This window comes from Trichomycterus rosablanca, chromosome 6 (assembly GCF_030014385.1).
Source record: "Trichomycterus rosablanca isolate fTriRos1 chromosome 6, fTriRos1.hap1, whole genome shotgun sequence".
Classification (NCBI taxonomy): Eukaryota; Metazoa; Chordata; class Actinopteri; order Siluriformes; family Trichomycteridae; genus Trichomycterus; species Trichomycterus rosablanca.
Window position 1 is genome coordinate 33,225,010 of NC_085993.1, and position 22,060 is coordinate 33,247,069.

At 38.4% G+C, this 22,060-nt stretch overlaps 1 protein-coding gene across 1 annotated transcript; it reads left to right on the forward strand.

The window, feature by feature from the left end:
• Positions 1 to 3,158: 3,158 nt before the first annotated feature.
• On the forward strand, positions 3,159 to 15,844 carry fam171b (family with sequence similarity 171 member B). Its single transcript, XM_062996863.1, has 9 exons — positions 3,159 to 3,412; positions 3,479 to 3,533; positions 8,077 to 8,313; positions 9,744 to 9,836; positions 11,413 to 11,559; positions 12,053 to 12,229; positions 13,050 to 13,166; positions 14,327 to 14,450; positions 14,591 to 15,844. The coding sequence occupies exons 1-9, from the start codon at positions 3,326 to 3,328 to the stop codon at positions 15,816 to 15,818; spliced, it is 2,265 nt and encodes a 754-aa protein (XP_062852933.1). The 5' UTR covers positions 3,159 to 3,325; the 3' UTR covers positions 15,819 to 15,844.
• The last annotated feature ends 6,216 nt before the right edge of the window (positions 15,845 to 22,060 follow it).

A 22,060-nucleotide genomic window follows, 5' to 3' on the forward strand; every position in this document is an offset into this window, starting at 1 on the left:
TTATGCTCACTTCTCATTCATGTAACTGAAATCCTGCCTTCCAGCTTTATTTTAAGCAACACCGTGAGTTAATAAGTTAATGCTGTTTCACATTTAATAGCTTAAGTTTGTTATATTAGCTAGTAATGCTGTTTGGTTTCTATAAAGCCAATGCATTGCGTACTCAGCCTGTGTTGACCTAACTATAACTATAGCCATGACCACGAACATTTCAAATAGTTTGTGCAAAAGTGGTTTAAAAAGAGAAACAAATTATTGACTAGGTTAGCTCTGAATGTACAAGATACAGTAAGATTAACTGACCCAACAGTTTATAGGATTATCCTTACAATTTTAATGTAATTGCCAGTTGTGTCCGTCACTTTATTTACGTTAACAAACTTTTTAGTGAAGATCATGCTTTTTCCCCCCACAATAAGGCAGGTTAAATCATAGTGGCCACTTACCACCGGAATCTACTGCATTATTTGTAGAGAAGTATATCAGTCTGTGGGTAGAGTAAATGGCTCTTAGGAGCAGACAAAAAAATGTAAATGATCAATTTAAAGCACTTGGATGATTTGTTTGTTTGTTTTTTTCACTTTATTGTTTAATTAGAGTATTTAAGTAATTAAGAGTATTAACCTAATGCATCTTTAAGAATCTGAAAAATACTCAATTTAGTATAAAATCACAATTTTCAAATAACTGTAAATGATATATTTACTGTCAATAAAAACAAAACAAAAAATATTACATGATGAAGCTGTATCTGTAGCCCTGTCCTGAATACACTGGGACCAAAGCAGAAATTCACAATGGACAGGTTGAACCGAGCATTCCAGTCCAATAGCATATTTCCATTGTATTTGATGTTATTCATTCAAGAACGTAGATCATACGTAGATAATCTGATTAATCCAGAGGCAAAACATAAACATTCCAAGACATTTTTGGCAAATTAAGACAAAAACTTAATTTTCCAAAATATTGGAATTTATGTTGACTTGGCCTGAATGAATAAATGAATAATAAAAATTCATTCAAGTGCAGACATGATTCCTAAAATGATCATTTGTAAGGAATTATTTTATTTAGTACTTGAGTAATAAATGTAGTAAAACACAGGGTGCTAAACAATTGTTGCAGATTTCCCAGCCTCATAATAATAAAATGCATAAATAAAGATTTAGGCCAGTTTGAACAAGCGTTTACAAATGAGCACATATATGGACACCCTGCTAATTTTCAGGTTTAGGAGTTATAACCACACATATCGCTTAAATAAACCAAATGCTTACAAGTGCAGAAAGCAAAGTTAATAAAGAAATGGTTTAACATGATATGTAAGATATGTATGCATTTTGAGAAAACAAAATACACGTCAATAATGACTATTGAAAAAAGCCATTATTCATTCTGGAGCTCAATCAGAATCAGCTTTATTCACCAGTCGTGTTTGCAAACACAAGGAATTTGTTTCCAGCTGTTGGTAGCTCTGTACAGTATGCAGACAATGTACAAATCTTAACGTCCTAGGTGAAATTTTGCATATATACAAAAAGTGCATTTAGGTGTGGAACAAGAACACATTTCAACACAAGCCTAACAACCACAAGCCTTATTGCAGTCCTGACTTGAAACCCATTTAAATGTGCAGTTCATGCTCAAAGCCTTCTAATCTGGATAAATTAAAGCAATTTTGCAAAAAAAAAGGAATGAGCCAAAATTTCTTCACTGTGATGTAAAACACTGATTTTTAATTATTAAAGTATTTGGTTGCAGTTGTTATTTCTAATGGTAGCACAACAATTCCTTCATGGTGATGTAAAAGACTGATCTTCAGATGTCAAAAGTATTTGGTTGCAGTTGTTGTTTCTAATGGTAAAACAACCATTTATTAAGTTTAGTGACAATTACATTTTGCACATGGGTGATTTGCACAGGGACAGTGGTAGCCTAGTTGCTAGGGCTTTGGGCTATTAACTTAAAAGTTTAAATTCCAGCTCTGCCATGCAGCCACTGTTGGGTCCTTAACCCTGCTCCAGGCTCACCATACAATGACTGACGCTGTGCTCTGACCCCAGCTTCCAAAAACAAGCTGTATATATGACAAATAAAGGCACTCTATACGTGTTGCATAAACTTTTCCTTCAATAACTAAAATGATCATTTTTAAACTTTGTGAAACTGTTTTACATTACATTTTGTTTGTGAAATTGAAAGTATTTAGGGCCAGTGATAGCTCAGTGGTTAAGGTACTGAACTAGTAAACAGAAGGTTGCTGGTTCAAGCCCTGCCACCACCGAGTAAGTCGCTTTGGATAAAAGCATCTGCTAAATGCTGTAAATGTAGTGTGACAAAACAGAGTAAATAAAGAGGGTAAAATATTTTTTACCAGTACTGCAGGTGGCACGGTGGCTAAGTGGGTAGCACTGTTGCCTCAAAGCAAGAAGGTCTTGGGTTCGATCCCCAGGTGGGGCAGTCTGGATCCTTTCTGTGTGGAGTTTGCATGTTCTCCGCGTGGGTTTCCTCTGGGTGCTCTGGTTTCCTCCCACAGTCCAAAGACAAGCAAGTGAGGTGAATTCTTCTTTTTCCTCGGCCTTTGTCCCGTTCGGTTGCGGGGTCGGCTCTCGGCGGATCATGATCCGCACTGATTTGGCACAATTTTTACGCCGGATGCCCTTCCTGACACGACCCTCCCTATTTTATCCGGGCTTGGGACCGGCACTACAATGCACTGGTTTGTGCATTTTAGCGGCTAGGTGCATATAGGACAATTCAGTGTCTCCAATTAGCCTAGCTGCATGTTTTTGGACTGTGGGAGGAAACCGGAGCAACCGGAGGAAACCCACGCAGACACGGGGAGAACATGCAAACTCAGCACAGAAAGGACCCGGACCTCTCCACCTGGGGATCGAACCCAGGACCTCGCAAGTGAGGTGAATTGGAGATGCAAAATTGTCCAAGACTGTGTTCGATATAACCTTGTGGACTGATAAACCTTGTGTAATGAGTAACTACTGTTCCTGTCATGAATGTAACCAGTGTAAAAACATGGCGTTAAAATCCTAATAAATAAACAAACAAACAAACCAGTACTGCAGTTGTAACTTCTGCTTGGGGTTTTATACAGTACCAATCTGGCAACCCGGTCAAAGTGCGTTCTCAGCCAGCAGATGGCGCTGTGATACAGTGAGGAATAATGACAGAATGGAACCGTTCGGGATGCTGTAATACACTGTGATCGTCATGTTCATGATCGCGATGTGAGCAGAGCAGTACAGCACAGCGGAACAGGAGTGTTATTAGCAGTGATGTCTCTGATACACCGCGATCTGCCGCCATGCTACAGCAGCTCTTATTCCACTCGCTCTTGTTTACCACCATCCTGATCTCCTACTGCGCGCAGCTGAACGGCCTACAGCACAATGCAGCCGAAGAGGACACCACCCACACCCTCACCAGCCACCTCATCAGCACCCTCACCAGCTCCGAGACAGAGACCCCCTCCCGCAAAGCACGCCGGGACCAGCCTGCGACCGCGCCTGCGGGTAACAATAACATCATCAGCAGCATGCGTGCTTTATTATTCAGCCTTTCATCACTTTACCTCTTATACACTTCTGCTGGCTTTCTGAATATTACCTTCAGCTCAGTGTTAGATGTTTGCTTTTATCTGAGTGGATAGATCAGTACATCTGACTGATTAAGTACATGTGTAGTTTATATGTATCTGGCAAGACTGCAGCTGTATTATCACAACAATAGCTTATTTTCTCAGCTTAAACAATAAATCAAATGTTAGATTCTTACTAAAGGATAACATCAAGTGTCAGATTTCATATAATCAGGTAATTATTATATACATGTATACTGCGCAGTAAATAAATGTAACTTACAGTATTTTACAGGACATGCAGTTTAGATAGATAGATAGATAGATAGATAGATAGATAGATAGATAGATAGATAGATAGACATGCAGTTTAATTGCCTTCTTTGGATAAATATTATGTGGTTTAGAAATGGTTAACATTTATAACACATAGCAAGTGATTCCATTTAAAGTCACTTATAATTATATATATATATATATACTGTTCAATTAATTGAGGATTAAGGACCTTGCTCAAGTACCCAACAGTAGAAACCTGGCAGTAGTGGGGCTCCAACCAGTGACCTTTCAATTACTAGTCAAGTACCTTAACCCCACTGCTCTGTTGACATGCCAGACTGCATATATTAGTATTTAATATACTATACAGTGCATGTCCACTTTAAATTCATTCACCCTGTCTTTGAACTTGGACTTTGTCCTTATGAATATTAACAAAACAATATGTATAGTATTTAAAGAGACAAATAATTACATTTTTAAATAAATACTAGGTATATGAATGAAAGTATTCAGATTATTAAAATCGTATACATGTAAGAAGATTGTGAAAGATTTAATCAAGTTTTAGATATTAATGCTGCAACTCAAAACAAATGAAAACTGTTCCTGTGGCAAATTGCTTCTGGTTCTATTTTTAAAGATGTTGTAGCACTCACACTAAAGTTGAAGATGCTTGTGGGACATTGTTGTCTGGGACAAAATTATTAAACACTTACACAGGAAAAGAAACATTCTCATCAGTCAAAAAACCAAATCTGGATGTTTTAAAAAGACAACAACCTTAAACAAAGAGCCAAAATAACTAAACACTGAATTCCAAACATTAGTAATGGATTAAAATGTATTTACAACAAGCATTTACAACTTTGTAAATCAATTCACCTCACTTGCATGTCTTTGGACTGTGGGAGGAACCCGGAGCACCCGCAGGAAACCCACACGGACTCGGGGAGAACATGCAAACTCCACAGAGAAAGGACCACCTGGGGATCGAACCAAGGACCTTCTTGCTGTGAGGCAACAGTGCTACCCACTGAGCCACCGTGCCGCCCCCAGTGTGCATGTAGACCCGCCTTGGTTAAAAAGAAAAATCAGGGACCGCCTTGACAGGTTATGATATTTTGTACTTTGTAATGCTGCCATTCATTTTCACAACACCTAAAAGACAAGGCAATGAAAAATACCAAGTGATTACGTGTTTTAGGTGTTATTTTGTCCCTTCTTTCTGCAAACACGTCTTAAGGTGTGGGCACAGGTCAGGACTTGCAGGCAGGCCAGACCAGTACCCATACCCTCTTCTTTCGCAGACATGCCTTTGTAATGTGTGCAGCATGTGGTTTTGCATTGTCTTGTTGAAAAATGCATGGACCTCCCTGGAAAAGATGACGTCTTAAAGGCAGAAAATGTTGCTCTAAGATCTCAATGTACTTTTCTGCATTAATGCTGCCATCACAGAAGTGTAAATGACCTTTGCCAAGGGCACTGACACGACCCCATACCATGACAGACCCTGGCTTTTGGACTTAGATATACTGTAATTAGTTATCATAATGTACTTGGCCAAAACCCTGAAGGAAATAACCACTGACATTTAGGTGTAGAAAGATTTCATCCAATACCTCGATTCCCAATTTCTATGTTTATGTTATACATCATTGACTTTTAAGGAAGGTTTGATGTTACTTACATGATTTTTACTCTACCTCTACTGATTGATAAAATCATAAAAATTGGAGCTCCTTTCATTTTTAATATAAACTGCAGTTAGGGGAAAATGTCTTTATAATAAAATGTCCAGTTGTTTACATGTACTTCAAAGTTTACATTAAGTGGTACAGTCACTGCATTACATTTACACATTTGTTATGATATTATTCTTACGCTTTCAGTAAGGATTATAAAAAGAATTGTATTCTTGCTCATGGCAAATTCAATAAATTCACAATGAAGGTATATTGTCTTGGTATTTTCTGATTTTGGTTGATGTAGTGTGTTTAATTCTGATGAACTGGTGAGGGAGCTTCCTCAGTTTGGTCTACTTCAGCTGGATCTGCATCAACAACTAAATCAGAACCTTTCATAGTTGCTGTCTGCTGACCTTTGCACTTTTGTAGTAGGCAAATCGAATAATTGTCCATTCTCAAAAACACAACGTAGACTATAGGCTAAATAGAAAATAAAATAGATCTCTATGACATCACAGGAAATCTCCCATATGCCAGTAGTCTATTGATTTTTCTGTCCCATCACGTGTGCTTCTTTTTTACTCTTCTCTAGTAATTGCAACGGGATCCTCCACTAGGCTTAATGAGGTCCCTGATTGAGAACCACTGTTGTAGCATATACAGATGAATTTTGAAGGGTTATGTACACAATGACCAAAAGTATGTGGACACCTTATCATGAGCTTGTTGGACAATTATTCTAAAACCATGGGCAATTACAATATATGGAACACCTTTTCTTTGGGATATCTTTCCACAAGTTTTGGAATTTGTACCCATTCAGTCAAAAGAGCATTTGCTAGGAAGTAATGCACTTTATTCTCTGTTTGTAGGACTAGAGACATAGTGTAAAGCCATAAATATTGTGTAAATCTGCATATCATGCAATGCAAGCATGTCTTCATTCAAAGGATTAAGATACCCTAGATATTTTATAAGATTTCACTTTTGAATTATTGATTGCTTGATCGATTTTCATTCAAACTTTCTATTAATTAAAACCAGTTTTGAATAAGAGGAATACAAATTTTAATGCATGTTACAGCTTCCACCTTATGATCATGTGCAGCACAGACAGTTGGCACTTTGATCTATTTTTAAGTGTCTCTGGCGGAGACGCCAGTCTCTTTCTCATTTATATTTTATGCATAAGATAAGGTTAAAGCAAGACATCTACTGCCATCAGCAAACATCAGCAAACAGCAGACAATGATAAACTCTGTGTCATTTTTGTAGTTTCATATTTCAGGCTCTTTAAGTTATAAATAGGAATTTGTTTAAATACACTACAAGACCAGTAGTAAGTGCACACACCTCCTTATTGTTTGTTTAAGTGTTTGCTTGAATGTTAACCTGCCACATGGGGCGGCACAGTGGCTCAGTGGGTAGAAGGTCCTGGGTTCGATCCCCAGGTGGAGCGATCCGGATCCCTTCTGTGTGGAGTTTGCATGTTCTCCCCGTGTCTGCGTGGGTTTCCACCGGGAGCTCCGGTTTCCTCCCACAGTCCAAAGACATGCAAGTGAGGTGAATATGAGATACAAAATTGTCCATGACTGTGTTTGATAATAAACTTGTGAACTGATGAATCTTGTGTAACGAGTAACTACCGTTCCTGTCATGAATGTAACCAAACATGTAAAACATGACGTTCAAATCGTAATAAAAATAATAACCTGCCACACCCATTGCTAACATTCATTTATTCATTAATTTTCTGAAATGCTTATCCAATTAGGGTCGCGGAGGGGTGCTGGAGCCTATCCCAGCTTTTCAATGGACGCAAGGCACACAGTAACACCCTGGATGGGAGCTAGTTCATCGCAGTGCAGACACACACACACACACACCCATTCACTTATAGGGCAATTCAGTGTCTCCAATTAACCTGACTGCATGTTTTTGGATTGTGGGAGGAAACCGGAGCAGGGAACATACAAACTCTGCACAGAAAGGACCCGGACCGCCCCGCCTGGGGATCAAACCCAGGACCTTCTTGCTGTAAGGCGACAGTGGGTAGCACTTAGCCACCGTGCCGCCCATTGCTAACATGTATACAATTAATTTAATAAATAAACTATGTGCTTCCAAAATTCGGTAACAATTTGAGGAAGGTCCTTTACTGTTCCAGCATGACTGTGGTCCTCTGCACAAAGTGAGGTTTATAAAGACATGGTTTGACAAGTCTGGTGTGGAGCCTTCATCGTAACCCCTATTAAAAAATTTTGGGATAAGTTGGATGTTCATTGCAAGCCAGTTTGGCCCCACAAATGGAACAGATTCTTACAGACACACTCAAAAATATTGTGGAAAGCCTTTTTTCAGTGGGATGTCCACATACTTTTGGTAGTAGTAGTGTACATTTTACTGTGTAAACAACAAACAAATGGTTTAATTTTTTTTCAACACCATGTGATTCATCTGTTTGTGAATTATGCCAAGAGATAATGACCCTAGCTTTCACTGCTCCTTTAGAGCTGTCATCTCTAACACTGAAGGTGTGTGTAAAGGACGGGTCCAGCCAGCGGTACCTGAGCGGCGCTTCAGTCCGAGTCTTTGTGAATGGATCTCAGCTTCAGTCCAGTCAGACCCAGCAGAATGGAGAGGTGCTTCTCAATGTGACCTATCAGACGGGAGTCTCACTCACTTTGGTGGCCAGCATGGAGGCTTATGTACCCACCCAGCTACCATGGAAGACCACCAAGATGCCAAGTAAGTCTGAGTCCCTGATCTTGATCAAAACTCATATTATTTTGTTTTCATGTCCCTTGACGCCTTTATTGAAAAACAAAATTGTATATAGTTAACTGTAAAGTTAAATCATGTCACAGTTTTACATTTCTATGCTTCATACATGAATGCCTTATTGAAATGCAATCATTACCGTAAAAATAGTTAAATGCAGCGCAGACGAGATTTTGTTTAAATTGACTGACATGTAAAAAAGTGTCACTTGACCTCTTAAAAGAAAAACAATTCATGTAGATTCGCATTTAAAACACCTCACAGCAAGAAGGTCCTGGGGTTAATTCCCTGGTTGAGCGGCCCGGGTCCTTTCTGTGTGGAGTTTGCATGTTCTCCTGCTGTCTGTGTGGGTTTCCTCTGGGAGCTCCAGTTTCCTCCCACAGTCCAAAGACATGCAAGTGAGATGAACTGGAGATACAAAATTGTCCATTACTGTGTTTGACTCTAAAAACTTGAACTGATGAATCTACTTGATTGTCCTGTCATGAATGTAACCAAAGTGTAAAACATGACGTTACAACCCTAATAAATAAAAGAGTGAAATGCTGAATTTGTGTCAGAATAGCAGCTGTACTGTATTTCACTTTTTTTTTTTGTGGTGCTTTGAATGTGCCAAACCAAAATACAGTACAATCATTGTATTTTAGTCCAAGCAGTGCAGTATTCGTGCCAAAATCAAAAGTAATCATTAACAAATTGATTACCTTTACCAAATTTGGGGCGTGGCTTCAATTTCTGGTAAGTCTTTGCCGCTGACTGTGAGGACCTGTCCAGTGTTTTCTAATTGCTACTCAGCTTGAATTAAAGTGTTTATTTCCTCTTTTACTCTGTTCTGAAAACACATTTTCTCTGGATTAAGTTACAGGTATAAGCGATTACTTCTGTCTGATTTCTCAGCCATGCCTCAAATTCGATTAGAGGTACTTATTTTGAAGAAGATGTTTCTTTTTTTGCTCTGCAGCCTCCATTTAAAGTGATGATTATTTAAAAAAAGTGGGACAGTGGTAGCCTAGTAGGTAGAGCTTTGGGTTATCAATCAAAAGGTTGAGAGTTTAAATCCAGACTCTGCCATGCTGCCACTGTTGGGCCCTTGAGCAAGGCCCTTAACCCTCTCTGCTCCAGCAGCGGCATACAATGGCTGACCCTGTGCTCTGACCCAAGCTTCCAAAACAATGAGCTGAAATATGCGAAAAAAGAATTTTGTTGTACTGTACACCTGTGTATGTACAGTATATATAACAAATAAAGGCATTCTGTTTATCTTTGGACAGTATCATCTGTGTTTTTAGGCACATTTGTTTTTTGGTGATTGTTGTAAAAGTACATATGACCATTTAGATATTTTTCTCATAAAATGAGTTTTCCGGTTCTGAATCATTTTTATTGCTCTATTTCAGTATTCTCTGCAGTTACAATGTCTCTGGTCCCTCAAACCCAAGGGAACATTTGGCTTTTTGAAGACACTGTGTTGATCACTCGAAAAACATCTGGTACGTAAACATGCTATATAATGTTTGTCATCTTCTTTGTATCTAGAATTGTATTTATTGAGTAAGTGGTGTTTCGTACAAACCCCAACACTTTGTAAATATATGGCTACACACTCTGAGGCACACTGTTGGGAAATAGTCATATTTAGGTGTTACATCAAGTTATTTTTATTAAAAACCTTTTCCTAAAGCATATTATATACGCTTTGGGAAAAAGTTGTTGCAGTTTTGCAAGTGGAATTTTTGCCCATTCTTGCTTGATACGAGACTTCAGCTGCTCAACAGTCTCTGGTCACCGGGTCTAAACTGCAGGCAGGCCAGTCAAGCACACACACTCCAAGTCTACGAAACCACACTTTTGTGGCACGTACAGAAAGAGGCCTGGTACTGTCATGCTAAAATTTACCATGGACATCAATTTTGCCTGAAAACAAGCTAAAACAAGGATTTATCTGAGCATAGCATAGACTTTCACAATTTTTGGTCCCCTTTTCGCATAGAATTAATTGATGTCTTTTGCTTTACATAACATTACACAACATTTCTTGATGTAGTGGGAGACTGTTAAGTGACAAAGGTCAATGCAATGCTGTCTAAGTTCTTGAAGGTCATGTGCATTCAACAGTGGTGTCTGGCCTTATCCTACATGTACTAGGATTTATCCAGATTCCATGAATCTTTTAACAATATTATGTAAGGCAGATTGTGACAGTCCTAAATTATTTGTTATCTTGCAATTCTCTCATGAAGCCCATCTGTGCTTGTAAAGACTGAGCCTTTTTGTGGAACATTTCAAAATTATGCCATAATAAAACAGTAAAGATCACTTCTTTGTATCTATTTCAGTTAATTAAAGAGAATTCAGGAGGATGAACAAATTGCAGATTATTACTGTTGTTGAATTACACTTTTTATTTGTGGTTTGTATTACACTTACAATACAAATCATAAGCTTGTTGGACATTCCTTTCCAAAACCACAGACATTAATATGGGGTCCACAACACCCACCCTTCTTTGTAAATATAATAGCCCTCAATATTCTGAGAAAAACTCTCAATGTTGACACAAAGTTTGAAGCATATCATTTATTTAATTTAATTTATACACATTATACACTTAAACAGCAGTTTATTTATTGTAATTTTTGTTGACAAATGAAACTGACATGTCTTACTTGTATTTTTCCTTTTCACCATCTTGATAATCTGCATTTATTAAAATGGTTTTCTACCAAAGTTTGCAACTTTTTGCATGTCACTAAGCCCTAGGAGAAATTTTAGAAGCCATTTTTAGGTGACCATTTCTAAACACTTACCATGGTTTCCACTATTTGGAGATAGACCTCTATTTGGTCTCTGGAGTCCTAGTACCATACCAATTAAGGTTAATGAACTTGTTTATTGAATAAACAAGCAGTCAGTTACTTTTTCCATTAGGGTAAAAGGTGTGGAAACCTTTGTTCCTTTAATGAATAAAAATGTTCAATGTTTTTTAGCTTTGTGAAATCATCAATCATAGAAGCATTTACTTTTTTTTTACACTACTTTAAGTAATTAATTGTATTTTTTCAGCAGACCTGTCATCCCAGCCGAGTGTCCAGTTCCCCAAGAGTCTTCTTTTGCTGCCAGAGAATACCACTGTCTCCATGGTGACTGCCTATCTGACAGTTTCTGCCCCACCTTTAGAGAAAGATAGTCATTTCTTCTTCTACAACAATGGAGGTACACAGACTTGTAGAATGCTTATGAATATAATATCAGACATATTTACTTATGCTCTGAGAAGGCTATACAGGAAATATTTAGGGAAGAAAGGTTCCGCAGTTTGAAAAACCTCACAGCAAGAGTAGAACCTTTATAGCAGCAAAGAACTTTATATCTTTTAGAATTGTATTTAATTAAAATGATTATGTCTGGAACTGTTAACAATCCAATAAATGCTTGAGAAATCTTTTCTCTAACAGTATACATTTTCATTTTGTTGCTTTATTTGGTATGAGAAGTATCTTCTACTGTTGTAAACCGTTTGTCTAATGTGTGGCTAGAGCAACTCATTGATAACTCCAATGTTTTACTGATTTATTGACCTATTGGTCTACTTATTTCTTTGGGTAAAGTGCAAATTAATAACACCAGGGTTGAGGGAAGCTTTTTAGCCAATACCAGAAACACCAGTTTGCTGACTTTACCAATTTCTGTTATGTTCTTTCCCCAGTTTCAGGATACACAAGTGTGAAATTGAACCCAGTGGCAATGCTGAGTGTCCAGTTGCTGTCTGATGGTAAAGAGATTGACATTAGAGGACCCGTTCAGCTCACAGTACCTTTACCATACCACATCCACCTCAGAATCAACGACTCTCTGCCTGCCTGGACCTTCGACATGACTAAAGGTTGGTGGATAACATTCAAAAAAATTATCTTGAGCAATCTTTAGTGTATGCGTTCTCTGAAAGGCAAATGTAAATATTGGTATGGTGTAGCTTTGTCTTTTGTCCCATGTGGCTTGCCATTTTCAGCAGCTTAGTTTTGAATACGATAGCAGTTTTAGGCCAAGGCCAATTTACACCAGGTTTCTTTATGCAAAATATATAGTAAAAATAACATTCTTTTTTTTAATTGTTTTTTTTTATTAAATTTTTTTTTTTTAATTAAAAAAAAAAAAAAAATTTAGCACGTCCAATTTCGTCCCATCTATCATCCTCTCATTAGTGCGGATTCCTGCTCCTGATTGGGGCTGACGAGGCCGTTCCACGCCTCCTCCGAAACGTGCACAGCCAATCGACTGTCTTATCACCCACACTTGACGAGTGTAGCGTGGAGGATCACACACTCCGCCACACCCCCTCCCGTCTCCATACAGGCGCCACCAACCAGCCAGCAGAGGGCGCAACCGCCCCGTTCCTGAGAGAGCATCCCCTACGGTCTCAAGTCCCGCCCCCCACCCGGACAACAGGCCAATCGTTGTCCATAGCCGCCCAGCCTCGACCGTGAAGGCAGAGCTGGATTCGAAACGACGCTCCTTCAAAATCCAGCTCTGGTTGCAGCGCGTGTCTTTTACCGCTGCGCCACCTGAGCGGCAATAACATTCTTTTTAATAGAATTTGTGGCAAAAAGCAGTTTCCCAATAGCATTTTCCAGGAAACATGTCTGTGATCAATAGCTTAACTGCTCTGCTCAGTTTTTCTGAATTACTATATTCTTTTGACACAGGTACCTGGGTGAATAAAAGCACTGGCTCAGTTCAGATGGTGAGAAAAGGTCTGGTTTGGACCTATATGGCTCCTCATTTTGGAAACTGGATTGCGGCACCTTATCCGACCTCCAATGGTATGACAAAGTATAGTCATATCTTTATGAATACTTTATGGATACTTTATGAATACTTCATGAATACTTTTTATGAATACAAGACATTTGTTTTCACAACCCATTTAAAAGTTCATATCCATAGTATTTGTAGTAAACAACCATAATCTACACTCATCACTAAAAGATTATTTTCACTAATATAACAAATTGTACTTTATATGAGGGATCTTCAAAAAGTTTCTGCACTTTTATATTTTTGTTGGAAACAGAGGGAGGGAGGGGTATTAATTGGACGTGTCTAAGAGACTGAGAGAGCTTATAGTCCGGATTTAGCGGCATTTGATTTCCACCTTTTTGAATGCTTAAAGAACCTGTGAAGATGTGAAGATGATGTGAAAGCAGTGGTGCATCAGTGGCTACACACTCAACCAAAAAAATTTTTTGCTGATGGCATTAAAAAGTTAATTTGAGGATGGAAAAATGCATCGGAAGGTGACTATGAAGAAAAGTGATGTAATTTGTTTTTAACATTTTTAATAAATAGAGTTAAAAAAGTGTGGAAATATTTTTAAAGAAAAAACCCTTGTATGTCTTTGATTAATTATTCATTTATAGTCCAGGCTTAAAATCTTTTTAAGGGATGTAGAAGTGCCCTGACATTTATAAAGTTCAGTAAACACTGAATCTGCTTTTCTCAAGAAAGATCTGTTTATGTAAACCATGTCTCAAGATTAACAGCAAAGCTCCTACAGAAATGTCTAAAAATATTCTGTTTAGTTTGAAGGAATACTGAACAAAATTTTGCAGACAAAGAAAAGTTCCTAAAAAGCATTGCTACATCTCAGATTTGCAAAAGACCATTTGGATGGCCTACAGTGTATCCAGGTCATAATCTAGCAGGAATTCACTTTATTGTACGTTGTTCAGATCCCAAACTAATATGCTTCACCAATCATGCTTCATATTTGGAATACAATTTGGCGTCATTACAATATTGCTTTAAACATTTACTGGAGAGCTTCAGAACTCCAAAATGTGCTTGTCTATTATAATGTGAATAAAAATCTGACCACATTTATGTAGAATTATTGCAGAAATTAAGCTAAAAATGTTCACAAACATTGATTTGCACATTTGTTGTACACTTTCAAACCAGTAACCTGATGTTTAAAATCTAGGTTACATGGGACATACAACTTTGATGGATTTCATCCTACATCATACCTACCTTCTTGTGGGCATCTTGGGTGGGACTCTTGTGATCGTTATTGGATTTTTATCTGTGATTTTATGTCACTGCAGGTAAAAGATTGCTCTTATCACTTACCTAGCTTTATTGATTTACAGTGACTTAAAAGTACATACAAATTTCACTGTCTGGTCTAACTAGAGGTGATTTGTAAGTGATTGCTCTAGTAAACAAGGATCTCTTTGTTTTGCAGGGAGGTCAGCCATGAGACTAGGAGAAATCGATGGAACTCCACTAGAATGTCAATCCTTAAGAAAGACCAAACCACATCCACCAGCTCAGTAGATGTCCATGAACCCTTGTACCATAATGGTGACAGGTCTTACTCAATGGCCACGAAAGGTGATGTATCAGCATCCCCTCGAAATCAAGCCAACTATAACATCTACGTTGAAAATGTCTGCCGACCAGCAGGAAACCTTTATGAAAACATTGGTTCTGCAGGTCTTGAGAACCTTAGGGCTCCAGTGCCAAACTTGTATGTAAACAGTGATGAAGTAGCAAGGCTTAGAGAGATGTCTGAAAACAGCAGCTCAGGTCAAGCTTCCTCTGCTAACATATTGTATAGAGACAAGCTGTTCCACATCTACAACCAGCCTGTGGCCATTGTTCAGGCTCCAGAGCTTTTCCCTACCCAGGCTCAGGCTGACCTCACTGGAAACAGATGTGCCACCTTTCCTCGGAATGGTACGGAGCACGGAGCACAGACCGAATGTAACCTAAAAGACAGTTATACGCAGACACTGCCCAAAGTCCCTCAGCAAGACAGCAATGTTCAGCCTGTTCTGGAGGGCCCACAGACCTCCACTGCCAACCCAGGAATCTGGGGCCGCTATAGTCACCTGCTCGAGTCTGTCTCTGTCCCAGGAACCCTGAATGAGGCAGCTAGAATGGGTCCATTCCATGGTGAGCTCCAGGGAATCTCAGAGCAGACTCTGCTCGAGCTTTCAAAGGTCAAGCCTTCTCCTCGAGCGTGGTTTGTGTCACTGGATGGCAAACCAGCAGCCCAAGTCCGGCACTCCGTAATCGAGCTTCAAGGAAGGCACAGGCCAGGCAGTAGCAATGACACCAGCCTGGATTCTGGGGTGGATATGAATGAACTTCAACATTCATTGCGAAAAAGTGAACAGGAGGGACCTTCTATTACTAACATGCCCAAATTAGCACGAAGTCGATGCCATGAGGAGCAGGATTTGAGCAGCAGTGAAATCGGAAGTCCTGAGGATACGTCTCTGAGGAATACCTTAGAGAGCAGCAGTGCAGCTATCCCTAACATCCCAGAGGATAAGGACACATGTGACACATCTAGTGAGTCTAGGTCTACTCCACCACCCAGGAGACTGCGTAAGGTACGGGAAAAAAAGCCTGATAAGAAAACAACTCGACACATGAGAGAGGAAAGGCCACAAACAAAACGCTAGTCCCAGATTCACCTTGTTTTTTTGCTTAAGTGGAGCTTTTTTTGTGTTTGCCATATATATCTGCTTTTATTAACTGCTTTATTATTTTGAGTTGGTGAGAGCCAACACATTGCTTCTCTAAGACAAATGAAGCTAGCCGATGTATCTTCCTAAGCTGTTGTTATTGCAACGCCATCAGGCAGCTGATTACTCTTGGAGGGGAGCATTACCTGCCATAATCTTTTTAGATTAGTTTTAGATTAGTTTATGGTTAGCTAGCATTTCTCTGATAGTCAGGGAATACACAATCACTCCTACAAAAAGCTCAGCAAATTTTGCTCTCTAGGACTTTAGGTCATTAATGACTGTAGTGCAGTGTAGCTTTCTGAAGGTACATTTCTATGCTGTTTATAAGTTTTATATGCCATCTCTGATGCCCAAATGTTTTTAAACAACAGATTCACCTCTCGCTACTGTACATTGTTGCCAGTGTCGTGTTTGTTCAAGGTGCACTGCAGGAGTGTACATTTTTATTGAGTTTATTCCACTGTCAGCACTATAAGCACATCTTCTTATCTTAAAAGAAATTTTTTTTTTTTTTTTAACTCAATACTGGCAATAGAGAATGTCAATAATATTTTCCATATGTAACAGTCTAATGCGTACGAATTCTATTTAATTGAAAAGAATATAATTTATTTTATTATTATTCAATTGTGTAACAAAATCATGCACAGCAATGAATTACTTTAAACTAGGGCTGTCACACAATTAAAATTTTAATCGAGATTAAAGAACCAAATTAATCGCGATGAATCGACTGCAAAAATAACTAAACAAAATTTGAACAGTTATGCACATTTTTATTGCAAGAACATGCTTACCAATAAAAAAATTAATAAAATTATGATACAATTATTAAATCAAAATTATTTTTAGAAAGCCAGCCAATGCCTATATAGAGTTGTTAACAGCTACCCAGCTTTTAGCCAGTTATTTCAAATGACAAGTCTGTTCACATTATCTGGCAAATGTGAGGATTTTTTCCTGTTCGTAACCCTGCCACTGAAAACAGGCGCTCAGGGTACTACAATGAACCATTTCTAGATGCAACACGTATAACGTCATGTCGACCCACATCGTTTACTATGTTAAAGCGTCTACAGTACATTGCGATCCATTTAACACCAGTGTTTGTAATGTTCCCACGACGTGTACAGTCGACAGCCCTATTTTAAACCCTTAGGTACACTTTTTATCAAAGAAGAAAGCGCTCATAATGAATTCAAATGTAAGTGTTGAAGATGCTTTCTCTATGCTTCCCATAAAAACATGGGTTGAGGTTGATATAAAACACCAGAAATCTGACCTCAACCCCATTAAATAGCTTTACGCTGAATTGGGTTTGCCCTGCTGTCTTGTCCCACATCAGTGCCTGACATTACGTGTGCGCTTTTGACTAATAGAAGGTTCATAGTTGTAAAGGAGGACCAATCCATATTAATGCCCATGGTTTTGCAATAGGTTTTTTTAACAAGCTCATGGTTAGGTGTTAAAAGTCCATAGAAAGTAATGCTAAAACGTGTCATAGATTTTTACAGTTAGCTAGTCTGTTTTTATTTATAAGGACATTCTTTCACAAGCGCATGTTGTAATAGTGACACAATACATTGCACAAGTTATCAGGTACAAGTATCAGGTTACGTTATTACTATTAAGTGCTGTGCAGTTGATTCCGACTCCTGGCGACTATATGGTTAGTGTTTCTCCAGAATATCCTGTCTTACTTTTTTGTGTCTTCATGCTTTTGAATGGCTCATTAATTGTTCCTTCAATAGTATCCATCTATCTTGTTGCTGGCCATCCTTTTCCTCTTTGACCTTTAACTCTTCCAAGCATAATTTTCTTTTCCACTGTTTGGTTTTCCTCAGAGCTTCAGTTTGGTTATCTGGTCTGGTCTGTACTACATATTGGCCGGTACTTTATCAGATATCAGTGTTGTATTGAAAGGAGAAAGGTGTAAATATATGAAATACAAAAAATTGTATAGACTGAGTTCATGATTACTTAAGATGTAATGTTATGTCATAGTGGCTCAGCAGACAGTATTAATGCTTTACAGCTTTAAGGTCTGGGGTTCAAACTTCAGTTATTGTTTGTTTGAAGTCTGGCCCATGTGGGTGTTCTCCGCATACTCTTTATTTTGTCCTGTCTCCCAAAAACAGTGTGTACATAAAGAAATGTAAAATTCGTCATAGCTGGTATGGTGTAGTGTATAAACAGGTGGTGTTTATACCTTACAGCTTCAGGATCCCATGTTTTCCCTATGGTTATGTTTTCTCCACATGCTGCAGTTTTCTCCAACATCCTAAACCATGCCAGAAGGAGAGTGGGCTACTCTTAATTGCTTCTTGCTATGAGTGAGTGTTTAGTGTTCTACGATGGACTGTGTTTCTATTCCAACAAACCTATTAAAAGGGTTAATAAAGTTGAATGATAAAATTGATAAGTTACAATTCCAATACGTGACTAAAACAAAGATTGTCCTTTGTTTAACTTGTACACAAAGAACTGAATATTGGCTCTCAGGAAAAAAGAACTAAACCTATTTAGATATTCATTCAAAGTCCTTTCAGGTCAAAGGCTTTCTTGCGCTTAAGTCATTTCTAATGTTTGAAATTGCATGTAATTCACTGTGAATTTGATTTATTTATTTTGCATTGTGTGTGAGAATGTAGCAACACATATCAAGGTTTTGGCTCAGGTTATGTCTTGTTTTACCAAGGCTCTGGCCCTGACCAGTTATCTAATCATACATTCAGCATTTACCATAATGTTTTATACATAACTGTGGATGGTATCATTTCATAAAAGTGACCACAATATAATCTGTTCACTTACTAAATGTGATTTTGTTTTCAGTGTAGTGTTCATATTTTTATAACAGCAAGAATGAAACCGAGATAGGATTTTACCAGATAGAAGAATAGTGTGGACTGAGGTTTGATTTGATTTTGATATTATGCTGATAAAAAGTGATGCATGGCTGAAAGATGCATATTCTTAGTAAGTAGTGTAACCCATATGTGTTTGGGCAGTTTTCATAATGTACTGTGTGTTATTTATGTCAAATATTTCAGTAGTTTTTGAACATGCCACTTCAAAACATGCTTAAGAGAAAGTTCTTCTATTTAATGAATGCTTGCTGACCTGTTTGTGATTTGCCATTTTTGTGCACATCAATAAAGAAACTAGCCAGTGTTCATGCGTTTTTCCTTCATGTTTAAAGAATTACTGTAAGAGCTTTAATGAATCACTGTTATTGAAGATGCCATAGATGTCAATATTAAAAAGCTAAAAAGATGAATAACTAACAATGCTGACAAATAGCCTTAAGCACAAAACAGTTTTATAATAGTAGTAATAATACTGATATTAATAATCATAATGAAATAAATTAGTACAAAATTTCTTGAAACTTAAGAAATGCATTTTACTTTTTAAGTATATTTAGTCTGCAGCCTGCTTATTTTACACAACAACAGTTACAAGAAGACTTAATGGGCTTTATATTGCAATTTAAGTTTTAAATGGCCGACAGTTTATGAGCGTACAAACACAAAGGTACCTCGTCAGTGAAGTCACAAATGCACACATAACTGTAAAGCGGAAGTTAGCAAAAGTGGAGACCGGAATATGAGTGACATCAATAACGGCATTTGCTTTCACACAACTGGCATATTACCTTGCTATAGAGCAAATGTGTCAAACTCAAGCGAGAGCTTAAAATACGTATGATTGTCTTCAAAATACACTGTAAAATCATACATAAACTGCATCTCCCACAATGCATGCCGATTTTGTGACCCGCAAAGTGACTGCATCCCGCCACTAGATGGGAGTGTTTCCACATTAGCGTTTAACTGAGGCGGTTTTCCAACAAGTGATGTTGAGAAATATTTACAAATAATCTCAAAATGTACAAGAAGAGAAAATTGAAGCAGAAGGAGGTAATTTAATGAGAGATGGGAAAGTGAATACAAGTTTGTGCGTCAAGAAAAAAAACCCAGTAAATCTCTTGTGTTATGATGCCGTGCCTGTGGTAAAGAAGTACAATACTTAAAAGGCAGACTGCAATCACAGCAGGATACGTTATAGTCGGCCCTTAATGCAGATGTGGCTCTCGGTGAAAATGAGTTTGACACCCCTGTTATAGAGCATCACATTACAAATCCAAAGTTGTCAATCATTATACTATCATTGTGGTCTGCAACTGTATTAACTCATCCAAAGCAACCTTTCAAAGCAAACCCAATGCTTTCTGTGCCTTAACCTATAACCAAAATAACTTATAATAATGCAAAACAGACTCACCAATGACGTTCGTTGTTTGAAAAGAAAAGATACACAGCAGTCGTTCCTCCGAATAACTTTTCTGTTGACGTCCACCAATCCATGAATAAATTTGTTTCAATTGATTTTGTAATTAAAAATTCAACTTTTCAATTGTTGTATTAAATTGTGGACTTGAACCATTATATCACATTGCTATTAGTATTATGGCTAACAGAACTGTAATGACTATGGCTAACTGTAATAACGCAAGTACTGTTAACTATGTTTACTAAACGTCATGACGTTGGCCTGAGTAAATCTGTTTTTTATTGGCTGCTCTCAGCATGGGGCCAACATGATTGTGCTCCACAGCTAATTTTAAAAAAGCTCACCAAAGACTGCTAGGAGAAGTACTGGCTTTTATGTAAGAATTTATTGGAATAGCTATACCACTGTCATATGTAATAAAAAAGGGAACAATATTTGGTATGAAGATATACTGTATACACGGATCAGCCATAACATTAAAACCACTCCTTGTTTCTACACCCACTGTCCATAAAAGCACTTTGTAGTTCTACAATTATTGACTGTAGTTCATCTGTTTCTTTACATATCTTTTTAGCCTGCTTTCACCGTTCTTCAATGGTCAGGACCCCCACAGAGCAGGTATTATTAAGTGGTGGATCGTTCTCAGCACTGCAGTGACACTGACATGAGTGGATCAGACAGCAGCAATGCTGAAGTTTTTAAATATGGTGTCCACTCACTGTCCACTCTATTACACACTCCTACCTAGTTAGTGCACCTTGTAGACATAACGTCAGAGACGATCGCTCTTCTATTGCTGCTGTTTGAGTTGGTCATCTTCTAGACCTTCATTAGAGGTCACAGGACGCTGCCCACAGGGCGCTGTTGGCTGAATGTTTTTGGTTGGTGGACTATTCTCAATCCAGCAGTGACAGTGAGGTGTTTAAAAACTCCATCAGCGCTGCTGTGTCTGATCCACTCATACCAGCACAACACACACTAACACACCACCACCATGTCAGTGTCAGTGCTGAGAATAATCCACCACCCAAATAATACCTACTCTGTAGTGGTCCTGGGAGAGTCCTGACCATTGAAAAACAGCATGAAAGGAGGCGATCAAAGCATGCAGAGGAACAGATGGACTACAGTCAGTAATTGTAGAACTACAAAGTGTTCCTATATGGTAAGTGGAGCTGATAAAATGGACAGTGAGTGTAGAAACAAGCAGTTGGTTTTACTGTTATGGCTGATCGGTGTATATATAACATTTATTGATGTGCATATCTCCACAGTGAAACATCTGGTGGAGCCAGGCCCCACTGGCCCCTAATGTAGAGACTGGTAGCAGTAGTAGTAATTGTATTACTAGTATTAACATTATTAGTATTTTTTATTCCATGTAAAACACCATGAAGTTAAATAATTGTTCATTTGCAACATAAGTTATCCAGGGGCGGCTCGTTCCTTAGGGCGATCGGGCGACGCACCACCAAAGGGCGAAAGGGAAGAAATTTTTCTATCACAGCTGTGACTGTTCTGGACAGTCTCTTGTCTCGGAATATCGTAGTCCAATCAGCGTCGAGTTGTGTTGCGTACAGTACCGCCCCTTCTGGGGCGATTTCAGTCTGACTGAAATTCGCCCCGGATTGCTCTCATAGACTCTCATGTTAAGGCTCTTTTTTTCGAACTGCAGGCGCTGCAATACATTCTGAATGGGTTCCGGGAGGGCACGCACTTACGTGCATGCATCACACGTAACCTTGTGTCGCGATCTCGTCACCATGACTACCATTACCTCAGTTCGGAGCAACTCCATCATGTAATCAGGATAAATTAGCAACTAAAGAATTAGGGCCACCCAGACCAAATTTAAACATCAAGCATCTACAAAGGGG